Source organism: Hyla sarda, chromosome 12 (genome assembly GCF_029499605.1).
Source record: "Hyla sarda isolate aHylSar1 chromosome 12, aHylSar1.hap1, whole genome shotgun sequence".
Lineage (NCBI taxonomy): Eukaryota > Metazoa > Chordata > Amphibia > Anura > Hylidae > Hyla > Hyla sarda.
The window spans coordinates 23505858-23525324 of record NC_079200.1 but is presented as its reverse complement, the minus strand read 5'-3'; the positions used below and the strand labels follow the sequence as shown (position 1 = coordinate 23525324).

Below are 19467 nucleotides of genomic sequence, written 5' to 3'. Positions count from 1 at the left end.
ACTAACTCCTTACTCTACGGTCATCCTATGCTGGTTCTATTTTCACAAAGGAGGGCTGCAGTGGACCCAAATCATCTATTTCATGCTAGACCTTGTTGTGTGTGACCTGTAAGCAAAAGAAAAGAGAAAAGGTCCAAAGAGGCGCCTAGTGCATTACCCAAAAATTTTATTTTATTTTATTTTTTCCAAAAAAAACCAAAATAAGGGGTCTAATAGATGGCCGCTCACCTGGAGTGTATAGTATATACGCATATAACCTCAGTTTGAGGTAATCATGGAGGAATCCGTGCAAGCCTATAGGTCTTCAGGATGGATCCAAAGGGAGATCCTGTTGATGAGCTTAATAATAGAAAAGATGACCTTTCATCAGGCGCTCGGAGGTCCAAGGAAATCTCACAACCCAACCAGGTCATGGAGGTGGATAGGAATTCAGGCTCTATTAGTATACAACAACGCGTTTCGGGGTTAGCATACCCGTTCTTCAGATTGACAGATTTGTCTGTCACAAATCTGTCAATCTGAAGAAGGGGTATGCTAACCCCGAAACGCGTTGTTGTATACTAATAAGGCTTGAATTCGTATCCACCTCCATGACCTGGTTGTGAGATTTCCTTGGACCTCCGAGCGCCTGATGAAAGGTCATCTTTTCTATTATTAAGCTTGGTGTGTGTGGGCGCACAACCAGCTTTTGTAAACGGCTTGGGAATACTTTCCCCTCCCCCCCACTAACAAGATCTGCTGATCCCGCACATGAGGCGCCTTCTCCCCTCTCTCTAGCAAATATCTGTATGGGCATGTGTGCTTTGCAACATTTGTTATATTCACCATTGTTTACATTTTGCACCTAGCCCCCTTGCTCATACATATGATATTGGTTTGTTATATGCTAGGATCTGGCTTGTATTGAATTGACCGTTGAGGACGGGTGTCAGTATAGGTGAGGGGGTTCATGGCCCCTCCCCTAAGTTGTGCACTGGCTTTATTTAGCCTGTTTTTTTTTTTATGGTTTTTAATATGTTTGTCCAGTATCCATTAATCCTTGTGTGTGCACATTGTTTTTCTGTCTGTACTGAATTGTACCAATAAAATGATCAATTGTTTATTGCTGGGTGTGCTGCTATTTTTCAGTCATGTCTTTTTTCTTACTATTTGTATTGACATATGCCCTTTAAGCTATGCCTCTGTAATGTATTATTTGGCTATACTTAAATGTGAAGAATGCTTTGAACAATCAATAGTTAAGACATGTCAATACAACGTGTCATTTATGTCTTAGGTACCATAAAGGTGGTTGACATCTGTTTTCTACCTAGACATTCAGGTAGGGAAATATATATGTCCAGTTGGCAGAACATTGGGTTTCGACTTCACTTTCTTAAAGGGGTACTCCGGTGGAAAACTTTTTATTTTTTTATTTTAAATCAACTGGTTCCAGAAAGTTAAACAGATTTGTAAATTACTTCTATTAAAAAAAAAAATCTTAATCCGTCCAGTACTTATTAGCTGCTGAATACTACAGAGGACATTCTTTTCTTTTTGGAACACAGTGCTCTCTGCTGACATCATGACCACAGTGCTCTCCGCTGACACCTCTGTGCTTTTAGGAACTGTCCAGAGCAGCATATGTTTGCTATGGGGATTCTCTCCTACTCTGGACAGTTCCTAAAATGGACAGAGATGTCAGCAGAGAGCACTGTGGTCCTGAGGTCAGCAGAGAGCTCTGTGTTCCAAAAAGAAAATAATTATCTTCTGTAGTATTCAGCAGCTAATTAGTACTGGAAGGATTACAATTTTTTTTTAACAGAAGTAATTTACAAATCTGTTTAACTTTCTGGCACCAGTTGATAAAAAAAAAAAAATAATGTTTTCCACCGGAGTACCCCTTTAAAGGGGTACTCTGCCCCTAGACATCTTATTCCCTATCCAAAGGATAGGGGATGAGATGTCTGATTGCGAGGGGGGCCCGCCGCTGAGATCTTGGCTGCGGCACCCCAGACATCCAGTGCACGGAGCGGACTTCGTTGGATGACTAGCGATGCGGGGCAGAGGCTTGTGACGTTACGGGCACGCCCCGCTCGTGATGTCACGGCCATGCTCCCTCAAGGCAAGTCGATGGGAGGGGGCGTGACGTCACAAGCCTCTGGTGCTGCACCCGGCACTGCACCCGACCAGCAGCGGGACCCCCGCGATCAGACATCTTACCCCCAATGCTTTGGATAGGGGATAAGATGTCTAGGGGTGAAGTACCCCTTTAAAAGTATTGATGCAATCTTTAAGAATTATTATAAGAACGTCCACAGTGGAATGGGACAAGAAGAAGAGGACCCTGATGCAAGTTGGCTTTCACCTTTCTCATGAGTGTTATGAACATTCTTGGAACTCTTCTTCTAAATGTGCATTATTGTTTAAGGGGAACTCTAGCTTACAGCTATTCCTCCTGATCTCCATAGACATGTACCCTCAATTTGACTTGATTTATCTCCGATGGGAGCAAAAGATTGGACATGTGGAAATCCAGAATGCTGTTCCCGTTTTTTTTTCTTTACATTTGCCCTCGAAAGAGCGTTGCGACACTTTCATACACAATGGATAGTCAGCTGGTCTAACTTTAAATTGGGGATGATGGAGGCCCACTCAGGTCATATATAGTGAGAGCCCAGGAAAATCACAAGCTTTGTGACAAGGTGCATTATCCAGCTGGAAATAGCCATAAAGGGATAGGCATGGTCTGCCACAATACTCAGGTAGGCTGGGTAACTAAGGGGCCCAAAGGGTGACAAGAAAATGTCTTCCACACCATTACATCACCACCACTAGCCTGAACCATTTATACAAGGCAAAATGGGTCCAAGCTTTCATGTTGTTTGCACCAAATTCAGACCCTGCCATCTGAATGTCACAGCTTAAATTGAGACCAGACTGTTCTTCCACTGTCCAATTTTGGTAAGCCTGTGCACATTGTAGCCTCAGTTTCCTAATCTTAGCTGACAGGAGCGGCACCTGGTGTGTCTTCTTCAGGTGCTCTCCCATCTGATTCAAGTTTCAACATGTTGTGCATTCAGAGATGGTATTCTGCAAGTGGTTAATTGAGTAACTGTTGCTTTTTTTTTTTTTGTCATCCCGAACCAGTCTGCCCATTCTCCTCTGAAATCAACAAGGCATTTTCATCCACACAACTGCCGATTACTGGGTATTTTTCTTTTTTTTTTTTTTTTACCATTCTCTGTATACCCTAGAGGTGGTTGGCCGCAAAAATCCCAGTGGATTAGCGGTTTCTGAAATACTCCAGCCTTTTGATCTGCCATCAAAAACTATGCCACATTCGAAGTCACTTAAATCCCCTTTATGCTCCATTCTGATGCTTGGTTTAAATGTCAGCAAGTTGTCTTGACCACGTCTACATGCCTTAAAGTATTGAGTTGCTGCCGTGTGGTTAGCTGATTAGCTATTTGTGTTAACAGGCAATTGAACAGCTGTACCTAATAAAGTGACAATTAAGTGTACATATAGCCATCGGGTGAAAGGGGGCCTATTGTTCCTTTTAGCGAATGCAATGGGAGCTTTCCAGGTGCATGCGCTGAATACAGTGACCCCCCCCCCCCCCCGACCTATGATGGCCATGAAATACGATAATTTCAACATACGATGGCCTCTCAGAGGCCATTGCATGTTGAAGCAAAAACAGATCCCTCCAGGACAGCACAGGATAGAGCTGGCGCACAAGACTTGAGAGGTAAAAACTGATTTATTTTACCCGGCATGCAGCGCGTTTCGCTGGATAACCAGCTTCATCAGGTTACCTGCCGAGTCTCACCCGTCCAGAAAGCCCTGGAGGGGACAGAATGGGAACGGAGGGGCCCCATGACAGGGGAATTATGCGGGAAGGTAGGGGTTAAATGTGAGGAGTTTAGAGGAGGGAGCTAGGGAAGCGCGGGCTTTTAGTGAGGGAGTAGGGAGGAGTTAAGGAGGGTATATAGGAGAGGGCATTGGTACGGGGGTCACAATCTGCGTGGCTGAAGAAGTGTCCCTACCTGTGCCATGGCAGACATGGAAGCGATTCTGCGGCGCGTGCGGGATGAGGTCCTCCGGTGCGGCTCCCAGTGGCTGGAGGACGCGCTCCCATCCCTCACCGCCTCTCCGGTGCTTTCGGCGGGGGAGTCCGGGCCCCGTTCTAGCGGTCGGCGCTCTCGCCCGCCGGAGCGCCTGTCACCTGCAGCTTCCCCTATTCCCAGGCGCCGACGGGTGAGTCCTTCTCCGGCCGCTTCCTGCCGTGGGTCCGGAGCGTCGGGCGGGGGGCGGTCCGGTCAGGCACCCCTCGGTCGGCCTGTTGTGAGGAGCGGTGCGGGGCGTGCTGTCGGCGCGCCCCTGGGCTTCGGTGAGGGACCGGTGCGTGGTGCGGCCCGCTCTGGAGGGCGGGCCCGGCGGAGATCCGGAGCTGCTGTTTCCTCTGCCCCTCGGTCGGGGGGGCAGTCTCCTGCAGGCCTGGTTGCTACCCGGGCCGTGATTCACGTTGCGCCCTCTGCTTCCTCTTCCAGGGGGAGCAGGAGGGCTGGTTCTGCAGTGTCCCCTGCTGCTGCTGCTGGCAGGGGGGCAGTGCTTCTGGGAGGAGACGAGATCGAGGCTGCTCTCAGTGAGGTCAGTGAGGATGATCTGCTGCTGCTGGCTGGAGAATCTACAGAGACCCTGGACCCGCTGTCTTGTCCCCTGCTCCCCTCCGGGGTTGTAGCAGGTGTTGGCGTCAGCGGGGTCCGGTCGCCGCCACTGTCCGTCCAAGCCGCTGGTGGGGCGAATTCTGCTGCTGCGGAGTCGTCGGACGGGGTCCCTCCGGTCCTTTCCTTGGAAGATGTGTCTGTCACCCGTGATGTCCGGAGTCGCCCTTCTTCTGGAGTTACGGCCGCTGGTTCCGAGCCGGTGAGGTCGGGTGAGTCTACCACTGTCTCCAGTCTGGGGGTTTTTGGGGGGGGGGGGGGGGTGGGCGATTTACAATTGTTTTTTAATGGCTTGCATGCTTTACTGCGGGGGAGTGGTCTGGGGGCGGGGGGGTCCCAGGTGTCTCCCGTACCTGTTTGGGGGGCTGGGGGGGTGCAGCAGGCTGGGGGGGTGCTGGGGTGTCAGGACCGGTTGGGGGGACTGGGTCGGGCTCGTCGGTAGGGGCCCCTGTGGTGGCGGCGTCGGGCTCTGGGGGAGGGGTTCGACTTGCGGATGCGGCTAGGGGGGAGATTTATGTTTGTTTTGAGGGCCCATTGGGCGCTCATCTCAAGGCGGAAGTCCGGGATAAAATTTGGAAGCGGGAGTATGTCGACATTTTTTCGCTCCTGCCGCTGGATAAGTTCAACTTGGACAGGGTCCGGCCGGACGAGTCTCAGCGGTTGGAAAAGGTGGAGGAGGAAGAGCGTCGGCGGTATCGGCTGATACCGCGGACGTTCTCTAATTGGCTTCAGGCCTTCGCCATTTTGGCTAGCGTGGTGGGTGAGAAGGCGCCGGAGTCCTGCTCCGGTCTCTTCTGCTACATGGATGCGGTGGGGGAGGCGTATCGGATTTATGGGGGCTCGGCGTGGCTTCGGTACGACGAGCAGTTCCGGCAACGCATGGCGGTGCGTCCGGATCTGCGTTGGGAGCATAAGGATATCGGTTTGTGGATGCGGCTGATGGCGGCTCCTCGTAGCGGGACCGGGCCGCAGTCCTTTCGGGACGGTGTCGGGGGTTCGGTTTTGGGGTCAGGGCGGTCAGGGGGGGCCGGGCGTGGGGTTTGTTGGCAGTTCAACGAAGGGAGCTGCAAGTTCGGGGCGGATTGCCGGTTCAAGCACGAATGTTCCGGTTGCGGGGGAGGGGGACACGGTTTGTCACGCTGTTTCCGGCGGGGGAAGGGTAAGCCAGGAGAGGCTGACCAGAAGAGGGGTGACGCCGGTGCGGGTGGAAAGGATGTTGCCTTTCCTCGCGCTTTACCCAAATAGGGAGGCGGCGGAGCTGTTGCGTTTGGGTTTCGCGGAGGGTTTTCGGATCCCCTTTTCCGGGTCGGCGGGTTCGGGGGGGCAGGTGCGGAATTTGGTTTCGGCACGGGCCCGTCCGGAGCTGGTAGAAGAAAAGCTTTTGTGCGAGGTGGAGCTGGGGAGGATGGCTGGTCCTTTTGCTGGCTCTCCTATTGAGGGTTTGCGGGTGTCGCCTTTGGGCCTAGTGCCCAAAAAAGAGCCCGGCAAGTTTCGCCTCATTCACCATCTCTCCCACCCTGAAGGGGGATCGGTGAATGACGGCATTGACCCGGTTTTGTGTGCGGTGTCGTACACTTCTTTCGACGCTGCGTTGGTGTGGGTGCGGCGTTTTGGGCAGGGGGCTTTGTTGGCGAAAACGGACATAGAGGCAGCTTTTCGCCTGCTGCCTGTTCATCCTGACAGTTTTTACTTGTTGGGTTGCTGCTTAGGTGATAGTTTTTTCGTTGACCTTTGTTTGCCCATGGGTTGTTCTATCTCGTGGGCATTTTTTGAAAAGTTTAGTTCGTTTTTAGAATGGGTGGTGCGGCGGGAGTCCCAGTTGGACTCGGTGTTGCACTACTTGGATGACTTTCTTTTTTTGGGTCCGGCCGGGTCTCGGGTTTGTGCGGTGCTGTTGCAGGAGATGGAGCGGGTCGCAACGTGGTTTGGCGTCCCGTTGGCGCCGGACAAGACGGAGGGCCCGTCTACGGCGGTTAAGTTTCTGGGGATCGTTATTGATACCGTGGCGATGGAGTGTCGGTTGCCGGATGAGAAGCTGAGTGAGCTGAAAGAGGAGGTCAATAGGGCATGCAGGGTTAAGAAATTGCAATTGCGGGAGGTCCAGTCACTACTGGGTCGTCTCAATTTCGCCTGCAGGATCATGCCTATGGGGAGGGTTTTTTGCCGGCGGCTTGCGGCGGCTACCGCGGGGGTTTCGCGGCCTACCCACTATGTCAGGTTGTCGGCGGACTTGAGGGCGGATTTGCGGGTTTGGCAGGATTTTTTGGGCAGGTACAACGGTCGGTCAGTGGTGATGGGTTGCCCGGTTTCTAATTGGGATTTGGAGTTGTTTACCGACGCGGCGGGCGGTTGTGGTTTTGGGGCCTATTTGCAGGGTCAATGGTGTGTGGGTCAGTGGCCGGAGGTCTGGCGGGTGGCGGGTTTGACGCGGAACTTGGCTTTGCTTGAATTGTTTCCGATTGTGGTGGCGCTGGAGGTGTGGGGGGACTTGTTTCGCAATAGAAGGGTCTGCTTTCATTGCGATAACATGGGGGTGGTACAGGCTATCAATAATCAGACGGCGAATTCTCCGCCGGTTGTTACGCTACTGCGTCACCTGGTGTTGCGGGGTTTGGAGCTTAATTCGCATGTTGTCGCTTTGCATGTGCCGGGGGTGGTTAACTCAGTCGCTGATGCTCTCTCTCGTTTGCAGTGGGACCGATTTCGGGAGTTGGCACCGGAGGCCGAGGAGCGGGGGATCCCTTGTCCGGAGTGGCTCTGGAGGCTGGTTTAGCTGTGGCGATGGGCCTTGTGGGACGGTCTGTGACCAGGTCAACGTGGGAGTCTTATAGTCGGTGGTGGGCAGATTGGGAGTTATTGCTTCGGCAGCTTTCCATTACGGGCGCCCCTTCGGAATGGGAGGCGGCTCTTTTATTTTATGTGGGCAGGGCTTTTTGTGAGCGGGTGTCCCCGTCGGGTCTGGGTCGCCGGATGGCGGCTCTGGCCTTTTGGTTCAAGGTCCGGGGAGTGCCGGATGGGACGAAGTCTTTTTTGGTGCGGCAGGCGGTGCGGGGGTTTCGTAAGGGGGCTAGTTCTAGGGATTTGCGCAAACTGGTGACATTTTCGTTGTTGTTGCGCTTGGGTTCTTTATTGGCTGGGGTGTGTTTTTCGGTATATGAGCTATGTTTGTTCCGTTTGGCTTTTGCGTTGGCGTTTTTTGGGGCTTTTCGTATATCGGAGTTGGTGTCTCCTAGTCGTTGTCGGGCCGGGGGGCTTCTTTTTTCGGATGTGGTTTTGGTGGAGGGGGTTTTGCAGTGCCGTGTTCGGCGGTCAAAGACGGATCAGTTGGGTCGGGGGGCGGTGGTGCGTTTGGCGCGCCTGGGGAGTTCGGAGATGTGCCCGGTGGCTTGTTACCCCGCGTTTTTGGCTTTGCGGGTGGGGATTGTGGGTCCGTTGCTGGTCCATGCTGACGGGGGTTTTCTGTCTCGTTTTCAGTTTGTGGGGGTTTTCCGTAAGTGTTTGCGCGCGGGGGGATTCGTGGCAGAGGACTACAGTTCTCATTCCTTCCGGATAGGTGCGGCGACCGAGGCGTCTCGGTGGGGCCTGGGACCGGAAATGGTTAAGCAGATTGGGAGGTGGGAATCTGAGAGGTATAGGCTGTACGTTCGTCCTCATTTGTTGTGATGTGCGTGTGTTTGCGCGTGTGGGTTGTACTGTATTCTTTTCTTTTGTCGTTTCAGGTGGAGCGGCTGGGCTTGTCTGGATTGTCGGCCATTCGTATGTGACGCGTGGGGCAGTGAGGGCAGGGGTTCGGCCGGCGGGCAGACAGTTGGGATTGGACGGTTCGGTGGCCCAGGTTCGCTGGTTGGGAAAGGGGGGCATGAGGTGGTCAGAACTGTTGTCCAGGGTCCAGTTCTTTGTTCAGCTGGACCGGTCCCCAGATATATTGGTGGTCCATTTAGGTGGGAATGATTTGGGTGTGCGCAGGTCTCGGGATTTGATCAGGGACATTAAACTGGACCTGTTGCGTTTGTGGTCCTCTTTCCCAGATTTGGTCCTGGTGTGGTCCGAGATGGTTGCCAGGCAGAAGTGGAGGCAGGCTCGGTCGGTGGTAGCAATCAACAAGGCGAGGATTAAGGTGAATAAGGCGGTGAGTAAGTTCGTGGCCAGGAATGGTGGTTTGGTGGCGCGACACCGGGATTTGGAGGAAGGGGGTGCGGATTTTGTGGCCTCGGATGATATTCATCTTAATGGGATGGGTATGGATTTGTGGCTTCTTGAGTTGAAGGAGACGGTGGAGAGGGCATTGAGGCTGTGGAGGAACGGGGACAAGTAAGGGGTGACTTGTCCCCGTTGTGGCGGGGTCAGGAGAGGAATCTGGGGAGGCACCAGTGGATGGGCATGGTATGTTGGATGGTGTGGAGGTGGGCTGGGAGCGGTTCCCAGCCAGAAGGTGGAATTCGGGTTGGTGGGCTTCACAAAATGGTGCTCCTGTGCAGGTGAGCTACGGCTAGGAGCAAGTGAAGATCCCATCACCTGTGGTCTGGTAACAGTGCCCCTCAGGTTCTTCTCCTGCGCTAATAGACATCCTAATGTTAGGACAGGTTATATTGTTATGTATGACGTTCATACATCGGTTTACAATGTTGTAATTGATTATTTATGTTATTTAATAAATGGGCTGCTGTGGCCTTTGTTTAACCAACACATGTCTTATGTCATTTATGGGAGGGAATAAGCTAAAATTAAGTTAAAGGTGTTAAATGATAGATGATCTGGTGGGGGTCTTAGCAGCTATAATATCCCCTAGTCAAGAAAGCCCTGGAGGGGACAGAATGGGAACGGAGGGGCCCCATGACAGGGGTATTATGCGGGAAGGTAGGGGTTAAATGTGAGGAGTTTAGAGGAGGGAGCTAGGGAAGCGCGGGCTTTTAGTGAGGGAGTAGGGAGGAGTTAAGGAGGGTATATAGGAGAGGGCATTGGTACGGGGGTCACAATCTGCGTGGCTGAAGAAGTGTCCCGCCCGCCCTTAATTTTGTCACAGTGGCGGGGTCAGGAGAGGAATCTGGGGAGGCACCAGTGGATGGGCATGGTATGTTGGATGGTGTGGAGGTGGGCTGGGAGCGGTTCCCAGCCAGAAGGTGGAATTCGGGTTGGTGGGCTTCACAAAATGGTGCTCCTGTGCAGGTGAGCTACGGCTAGGAGCAAGTGAAGATCCCATCACCTGTGGTCTGGTAACGGTGCCCCTCAGGTTCTTCTCCTGCGCTAATAGACATCCTAATGTTAGGACAGGTTATATTGTTATGTATGACGTTCATACATCGGTTTACAATGTTGTAATTGATTATTTATGTTATTTAATAAATGGGCTGCTGTGGCCTTTGTTTAACCAACACATGTCTCGTGTCATTTATGGGAGGGAATAAGCTAAAATTGAGTTAAAGGTGTTAAATGATAGATGATCTGGTGGGGGTCTTAGCAGCTATAATATCCCCTAGTCAAGGGTTTTATGTCTACACCATTGTGGTACTTGGTCTCAGTACAACCAACATCGGTAAGCAAGTTTGCTTATAGCCCCTTTTTCATTATCTTACGATATCACACTAGGAGCGCTGTCTCCCTTTGTCTATAATCGCATGTTGAAGGCAGCATCAACATACGATGCTTTTGTATGTCGGGGCCATCGCATAAACGGCTATCCGGCAGCGCAGTCTGCTTCAGCTGCCACCGGATAGCCGTTTACGGTGCCCCGTGTGGTCCGCTGATGATCACTTACCTGTCCTCGGCGCTCTGGCTCGTCCTCTTTGGGATTCCCTGCATCATCGGCACTCTCCATCGTCGTCATCACGTCGCTGTGCACGCCGTCCCGTCATCCAATAGAAGCGGCGTGCGTAGCGACGTGATGGCGGCAACGGAGAGTGAGGATGCTGGGGCGTTGGGGACACCCGGGGACGCGGCGACAGCGATGAAAGGTGACATCCAGGGCAGCGGTGACGAGCGGTGACGGTCCGGAGCGGCGGGGACACGTGAGTATAACCTCCAATACCAGTGGTCTTCAACCTGCGTACCTCCGGAGAGCCGTTGCTGGGTGTTGTAATTTTGCAACATATGGAGGTCCCCAGGTTGTAGACCACTGTCCTATACTTTGCATTGCACGGATCCCTCAACATATGATGGTTTCAACAAACGATGGTTCTTTTGGAACGGATTACCATCGTATGTTGAGGGACCACTGTATGTTCTCGAAAAAACACAATGAGGGAGATTTATCAAAACCTGTGAAGAGGCAAAGTTGCCCAGTTGCCCATAGCAACCAATAAGATCGCTTCTTTCATTTTTCATAGGCCTTGTTAAGAATGTAAGAAGCGATCTGATTGGTTGCTATGGGCAACTGGGCAACTTTGCCTCTCCACAGGTTTTGATAAATCTCCCCCAATGTGACCAGAGCCCAAAAGACTTTCTAAGCCATAAAAAATTTGTAAATTACTTCTAAGGCTGGGTTCATACCACGTTTTTGCAATACGGTTCCCATATTAGGTTTTTGATAAAAAATAAAATAAAAAAAACGGATTCCTCAAAACTTGACTAAACTGTATCAAAACGTGTGTACAAATGTTTTTCTGTGTACGGTTTGAAAAATTGTCTGGTTACATCCCTTTTTTAAGAAAAAAAACGTATACGTTTTGAACTTTTCACTCCATTATGAATAAAGTTTCACTTGTTTGATTGAAATTCCAAGAAAAAAAACTGTGCAAAGTCAAAAACCGTATGGTGAAAACTGGATGAAACATACGATTCTGTACGGTTCCCATTGACTCCCATGTTTAAAAAAAAACGTATACGGTTTAATACGGTTTTTTACCATGACCAAAAACTGTGGTAGGCCATGGTTTTCTGTCCAAAAAAAAAAAGTAAAAAACCATATGGTTTGAAAAAACAGAGACAACTGAATACATTATGGTGCATACGGTTTTGAATGGGAAGTCTATGGGCTCGGTTTCCTGTACGGTTGCACACATTTTTTTTTTTTTTTTATAAAGCCGTATAGCAAAATCGTGGTGTGAACCCACCCTAATTATGAATCATAACTTATCAGCCACTGCTCCAGAGGAAGTTGTGTAGTTCTTTGCAATCTGTCCACAGTGCTCTCTGCTGACACCTCTGTCCATGTCAGGAACTGTCCAGAACAAGAACAAATCCCCATAGCAAACCTCTCCTGCTCTGTACAGTTCCTGACATGGACAGAGGTGTCAGCAGAGAGCACTGTGGTCAGACTGGAAAGACCTACACAACTTCAGCTGATAAGTACTGGAAGGATTAAGATTTTTACATAGAAGTAATTTACAAATATGTTTAGCTTCCTGGCACCAGTTGATTTAAAAACATTTGTTTTCCACCAGAGTATTTCTTTAAATGGGTACTCCGGCGCCAAAACATCTTATCCCCTATCCAAAGGATAGAGGATAAGATGCCAGCGGCGGGACCCCCGTGATCTTTCACGCAGCACCCCGTTACCATCAGCCCCTGGAGTATGTTCGCTCCGGGTCTGATTACTGCCGATCACGGGGCCGCAATATTGTGACGTCATGCTCCGTCCCCTCAATGCAAGCCTATGGGAGGGGGCGGACCCCCGCGATCAGGCATCTTATCCCCTATACTTTGGATAGGGGATAAGATGTCTTAGCGCCGGAGTACCACTTTAAGCCTCAGTCTCTTGTGACATCAAGAAACCTGTTTCTCTGCACCTTACACAGGCTGAATAAACTAATTGAACGTTTTATTGAGTCGTCTTTGTGTGTAATTATGGTGTGTTATATGGAGGTAGACTACCTGAGTTGTTGACATATTTGTATGCATTATATATTGCCTCCGGTGCCTGTGGTTCCTTCTAACAATAAAACCGTCTGAAGTGGCGTGCCTTTAAAATAGCATCTATTCCCAATGATCTGTAGTTTACTAGCCTCTATTGCAGTGGTCTTCAACCTGCGGACCTCCAGATGTTGCAAAACTACAAATCCCAGCATGCCCGGACAGCCAACGGCTGTCCGGGCATGCTGGGAGTTGTAGTTTTGCAACATCTGGAGGTCCGCAGGTTGGAGACCACTGCTCTATTGGAACATGGTAAAACAGTGTTTTGCCAATGGCTGTCCGGGATACTGGGAGTTGTAGTTTTGCAACAGCTAGAGACACACTGGCCCTCATTTACTAAGAGTGTTGTGTAGGTTTCTTTGTGGGTTTTAATTCCCTACAATTTTTTTTTTCCACGGTATTTACTAAGGTTTCCCTACATTTTCCACTTTCCCTACATTTTGCTTTTTTTACACATGTTCTGATCTGTCGAGTTTTCCTCGTCTCAAATCCACCACATTTTATATGGAAACCTAAGTAAATATGTTGTTTTATTGTGAAAATGGCGGGAACACGCCCCTTTATGGAGACCACGCCCCCTTTCCCGTTGGCCATGCCCCTTTTCCAGGTTTTCTTAGCAAAATGGAGAGTTAGGATGGGTTCACACTACGTTTTCTCCCATACGGGAGCGCATACGGCAGGGGGGAGCTAAAACCTCGCGCTCCCGTATGCCACCGTATGCGCTCCCGTATGTCATTCATTTCAATGAGCCGGCCGGAGTGAAACGTTCGGTCCGGTCGGCTCATTTTTGCGCCGTATGCGCTTTTACAACCGGACCTAAAACCGTGGTTGACCACAGTTTTAGGTCCGGTTGTAAAAGCGCATACGGCGCACAAAGGAGCCGACCGGACCGAACATTTCACTCCGGCCGGCTCATTGAAATGAATGACATACGGGAGCGCATACGGTAACATACAGGAGCGCGAGGTTTTAGCTCCCCCCTGCCGTATGCGCTCCCGTATGGGAGAAAACGTAGTGTGAACCCAGCCTTAGTCGGGTTTTTTTTTTCAATTCTGGCGCAGACAGAATTTCTGTCGAAATGCGACAGAATCTGGCGCACAACCCGACAAAACATGTCGGGTTTACAATAGCAAATGACGGCCATTGTTTGGAAAGCCCTGTGATAAAAAAAAAAATACATTAGGGGCATAAGGTGACGTTGTGTCCAGTGTCCAGTCTTGGACACATATGCACCTCTACACACATTGGGGGAGATTTATCAAAGCCTGCGCAAATGAAAAGTTGCCCAGTTGCCCATAGCAACCAATCAGATAGCTTCTTTCATTTTTGAAAAGGCCTCTGAAAAATGAAAGAAGCGATCTGATTGGTTGCTATGGGCAACTGGACAACTTTTCCTTTTGCACAAGTTTTGATAAATCTCTCCCATTTATTCCATGTTCAAAGGGGGAGATTTATCAAAACCTGTGCAGTGGAAATGTTAACCAGTTGCCCATAGCAACCAATCAGCTTTCTTCTTTCCTTTTTGAAAAGGCCTCTGAAAAATGAAAGAAGCGATCTGATTGGTTGCTATGGGCCACTGGTCAACTCTGCACCAGTCTTGATACATCTCCCCCATTGCAATAAGCTTACCTTATAGTACTAAGACTGATATATAATGGCGTAGAAAGTTTTTGGGCCCTTTCACTTTTTTCGCATTTTGTTATTTTACGGCCTTGTACAAAAAAAAAATAATTTCCCCCATGATTCTTCACTCAGCACCTTTATAATAACCAAGTGCAAACAGAATGTTAGAAATCTTCCAAGATAAAACAATGTACACTAGCGCTTTTGTGTTTAAAATCAGCTACTCGGCGGTGGGGCAGTTTTTCATCAAGCAACCAGAGGATGTTAACCTGGCTACATGCAAGATTTGTGAAGCGTGGCCATGGTCCCAATGTTGGCAATGTTGCCAACCGCTGCATCACCCAGTGGCACGCCGCTCCCTGTTTCAGCCAGCCAAGGCTCCACACCTCAGCCGAAGGGAGCTGTGTGTCATACCCATCTTCTGTCAGTCCAGACGCTCCTTCTACTTTGAGGCAATCATTCCGGGAGCAATCCATCAGTGAAGCCATGTCCAAGAGACAGCAAAATGAGCCCATTCATCCAACAGTGCAGAACCTGAATGTGCTCCTGCCCAAGATGCTGGGGCTGCAGTCCTCCCTTTCAGAGAACTGATGGCTTGTGCCAAGCCGAGGTGGAGAATGCCAAGCCGTCATTTATTTTCTAAAAAGGCAGTACCAGCCCTGCACAAATATGTGAAACAGAAGGTGGGCCAGTCCTTGAGCCGGTCGGTGTGTACCAAAGTGCACGGCAGTGCCGACGTCTGGAGCTGTAACTACGGTCAGGGACAATACATGTCCTTTACTGCCCACTAGGTGAATGTGGTTCCTGCACAGCCACACAATCAACTTGGCCAAGAAACACCACTTCCGCATCCATGCTCTTACGCCATTGGTTCTGCAACAATGTCCGACTCTGCCTCCTCATCCTCCAGCATGTCCTCAGCCTCCACTGCATGAACAAGTCTCAGTGCCCCTCCAGCATACCATGTGTGTAGGACACGGCGGTGTCACACTGTTCTTCACATGATTTGCCTTGGCGAACGGAGTCACACAGGGGAGGAACTGCTGAAAGTGATTTGTGAAGAAATCGAATCATGGCTTTGTCCGCGACAACTGTTGGAACCATGTTGACCAACAACGGGAAGAACGTCTTGTCTGTGCTGCATCAAGGAAGGCTTAGCCATGCGCCCTGCATGGCACATGGGTTCAATCTGGTTGTCAAGCATTTCCTAAAATCTTCCACCCAATTGCAAGACATCCTAACAATGGCAAGGAAACTTTGTATGCACTTCAGTCACTTGTACACTGCAAAGCACACCCTCCTTGAGCTGCAGCGTCAGAACGGTATCCCCCAATCTTATATGCAATGTTTCCACCCGTTGGAATCCCACCCTCCATATGTTGGACCAACTATTCGAGCAGAGAAAAGCCATCAACGATTTCTTGATGATCCAAGCAGATAGGGGGACTCCCCTGTGTAACTTAGATGTCAACCAGTGGCAGCTCATTCATGACACCTGCCATTTGCTCAGGCCCCTTGAGGAAGCCACATTGTTAGTCAGTCGCCAGGATTGAAGGATGTCATTCCACTTCTTCATTTCCTACAACAGATGGTGGAAACGATGGGTGGTCGGGAGACTGGTGACGTGACGCCTACATCTCATGGCCACATGAGTCCTGTGGGGGGCTGAACTGGAAGAGGAGGAGGAGGAGGGGGGCAGTGGAGCACAGGCAATGTGTAGCGAAATGGGTTGTTTTTATAGTCATCTGACAGGAGAGGAGGAGCAGGAGCAGCCAGAGGAGCTACAGGGTGATGAGGAAGATGGGGACACAGACACACCGTGGCACTATGCAGTGGAGATGAAGGCAGGGAATCCCTCCTAGTCACTTGCACAAATGGCACGATGCATGTTCACTTGCTTGAATAGTGACTGCGGAATTGTCACCATTCGGCAGCGGGATGAGTTCTGGATATTCACCTTGTTGGACCCTCGCTACCGACACAAAATGGGAGAGGGAGGACAAACTGACCTACTGCAGAGACATCCTACATAGTCAGTTGGCCGATGCCTATCTGCGCCATCGTCCATCCTCTCGCAGGTCTGATTCGGGGGGCCCTCTGCGTTCACGTTCCGTTGCCATGGCTGCTGGGGACGGGTGGGGCTGCAGGAGCAGTACCAGCTCCATCAGCAGCAGCCTGAGTCTACAATCGCTGATGAGTACCTTTCTTCACCCGCATGGTGAAGCAACTCATCAGCAGCAGGTAAACCTTTAGCATGTCCTGAACCAGCAGGTGGTGGCATACCTTGACATGACCATGCCAACACAGCTTAAAGATCCACTGGACTTCTGGGCAGCCAAACTGGATTTGTGGCCGCAATTAGCAGAGTTTGCCCTGGAAAAGCTGTCCTGCCCGGCCAGTAGTGTGCCATCAGAGTGGGTGTTTAGTGCGGCGGGGGCCATAGTAACCCCAAGGAGAACTCGTCTGTCCACGAAAATGTGGAGAGACTGAACTTTGTGAAGATGAATCAGGCATGGATCAGCTAGGATTTCCACCCACCAATGCCTGGTGCATCAGAGTAGATTGACCATGGTGCCACACCAACATTTTACAAATATGGATAAAGCAAAAAATATAAAATTTACTGCTCCCCAGTTACAGAAATTCCTCCACATCAGACAACAAGTAATTATTAAGGATATCCATTAGCTAAAACTTTACTTTTCGTAGGATAAAATATATGGACTCAAATTTTTTTTTAAATCAAACAGAAGAAAGGTGTGCAAAAAGCACCATGTGCCACCTACAACACCAAGTATTGATGTGATGCAAAAACCTCTAAAAGGTGGAAGGGAACAACGTACGGTCCATTGTAAAAGCTGGGGGTAAAAACTGACCATTTAAGGCCCTTCTCTCGCCCTATTAATTCCCTTCTTGGCAAGTGTTACTTGCCCTAAAAAGGGCGGCCCCACACAGGAACCTCACCCTATTTCCACCTAAAAACCCTGCTATTTCCCAAGGTTTTTAGGTAGAAATAGGGTGAGGTTCCTGTTTGAGCTGCCCTTTTTAGAGTGAGTAACACTTGTCAAGAAGGGAATTAATAGGGTAAGAGTAGGGCCTTACAGGGTCACTTTTTACCCCCACCTTTTACAATAGATCATACGTCACCTTTTAAAGGCAAGTGTTATTCACCCTAAAAAGGGCAACCCCACACACTAACCTCTCCCTATTGCCACCTACAAACCCTTGGAAATTGCAGGGTTTTAGGTGGAAATAGGGAGAGGTTGCTGTGTGGGGCCGCCCTTTTTAGGGTGAGTAACATTTGGCAAAAAGGGAACTACCGTATATCCTGGCGTATAAGACGACTTTTTAACCCCGAATTTTCTTTTGAAAAGTCGGGGGTCGTCTTACACGCCGGGTATAGGGGTCCGGCATAGGAATGCTTATGATTATCGTGCCGGCTCCTGTGTGCGGCTGCAGGCGGGGGCCGGCCAGAGCATGTACAAACTAATAACTGTATACTTAAAAAACAGGGTGCCTCCAGCTGTTGTGAAACTACAACTCCCAGCATGCCCGGACCGGCAAAGGCTGTCCAGGCATGCTGGTAGTTGTAGTTTCACAACAGCTGGAGGCACCCTGGTGTTTAGTATTCATGAATTAGTTTTTACATGCTCTGGCCGGCCCCCGCCTGCAGCCGCACACAGGAGCCGGCACGATAATCATAGGTATTCCTATGCCGGACATCCCCGTGTCCCGAAAAATCTTTTCGGGACATAAGGATGTCCGCAGGTCACTTACCATTCCCCGCCCGCCGCGCGTCCTCCTCGGGTCCTCCTGCGGTCTTCCTCCGGTCCTTCTGCGCTTCTCCACCGCTCTATGGTTGTACGCACGGGACGTCAGTGACGTCCCGTGCGTATAACCATAGAGGCGCAGGAGGACCGGAGGAGGACGAGCGCGGCCGGGGCCTGGTGAGTGACCGGCGGCGCATCATCTACAGTGTTCCAATCACCGCTCCTCTGGTCCCGGGACTGCTGCTATGGTCCAGAGGAGCGGTGACCGGAACACTGTGGGGGGCAGTACACAGACATACAGCCTCCAGCCATACACTCTATATGGCTGGAAGTTGTATGTCTGTGGGGGGAGTTGCCTACTATTGTGGGGGGGGGGGAGCTGCCGACCTAATGTGGGGGGGGGGGGAGCTGCCGACCTAATGTGGGGGAGCTGCCGACCTAATGGGGGGGAGCTGGGGAACATGCTGCCGACCTAATGTGGGGGAACATGCTGCCGACCTAATGTGGGGGAACTATAAGGTACTGTACATAGCGGTAGGAGGGGTAGTCTTATACGGCAAGTATATCCCAAACTCTATATTTTAACTGTAAAAGTTGGGGGTCGTCTTATACGCCCAGTCGTCTTATACGCATATACGGTAATAGGGCAACAGTATGGCCTTACAAGGTCAGTTTTTACCCCCACCTGTTACAATGGACCATACGTTGTTCCCTTCCACCTTTTAGAGGACTTTGCATCACATCAATACTTGGTGGTGTAGGTTCACATGGTGTTCTTTGCACACCTTTCCTTTTGTGTGATTAAAAAAAAAAAAAAAATTGGGGTCCATATATTTTATCCTAAGAATATTATGAAAAGTTTTAGCTAATGCATATCCTTAATACTTACTTGTGCACACTAACATTTTTACAAAAGAGACCGTTTTCTTCTGCATACCTGCCTCAGCTACTATTCTGATTCTGCCACCCACCGGATGCAACACATCTGGTGCTAAGTGCTCCTTATTTCACCCACCTTCGTCTCCGGGTACTGGTATGGCTACCCACCAACCCACTCTGTCACCGGGTCACTTTCAGGACTCCTGATGCTGCTGCTGCCATCTCCCGGCTGTGCCATTCTGCCACTATATGATCTCCTCATGCTGCCACCACCTCCAGGCTGTGTCATTCTGCCACCATATGGTCTCTTCATGCTGATGCCATCTCCAGGCTGTGTCATTCTGCCACTATATGGTCTCCTCATGCTGATGCCACCTCCAGACTGTGTCATTCTGTCACTATATGGTCTCCTCATGCTGCCGCCACCTCCAGAATGTGTCATTCTGCCACCATATGGTCTCCTCATGGTGATGCCACCTCCAGGCTGTGCCATTCTGCCACAATTTGCTCTCCTCATGCTGCCGCCACCTCCAGGCTGTGTCATTCTGCCGCCATTTGGTCTCCTCATGCTGCTGCCACCTCCAGGCTGTGTCATTCTGCCGCCATTTGGTCTCCTCATGCTGCCGCCACCTCCAGGC

General features: G+C 50.3%; 1 protein-coding gene across 8 annotated transcripts in view; it reads right to left on the bottom strand.

Annotated features, from left to right (window-relative positions):
* The window catches only part of LOC130296878 (keratin, type I cytoskeletal 47 kDa-like), a 47470-nt gene that overhangs the window by 14575 nt on the left and 13428 nt on the right, over positions 1-19467 (bottom strand). Inside the window, exon 1 of one of the 8 annotated variants that reach the window (XM_056548884.1) lies at positions 14595-14712. The exons of 3 other annotated variants lie outside the window; for them this stretch is intronic. Coding sequence is in view for 1 of the 5 variants with exons in the window: in XM_056548889.1 (XP_056404864.1) it covers positions 10465-10533 (69 nt within the window). In the remaining 4 variants the exon portion in view is untranslated. 4 more of the 8 variants (XM_056548885.1, XM_056548889.1, XM_056548886.1 and 1 more) reach the window with 4 other exon arrangements.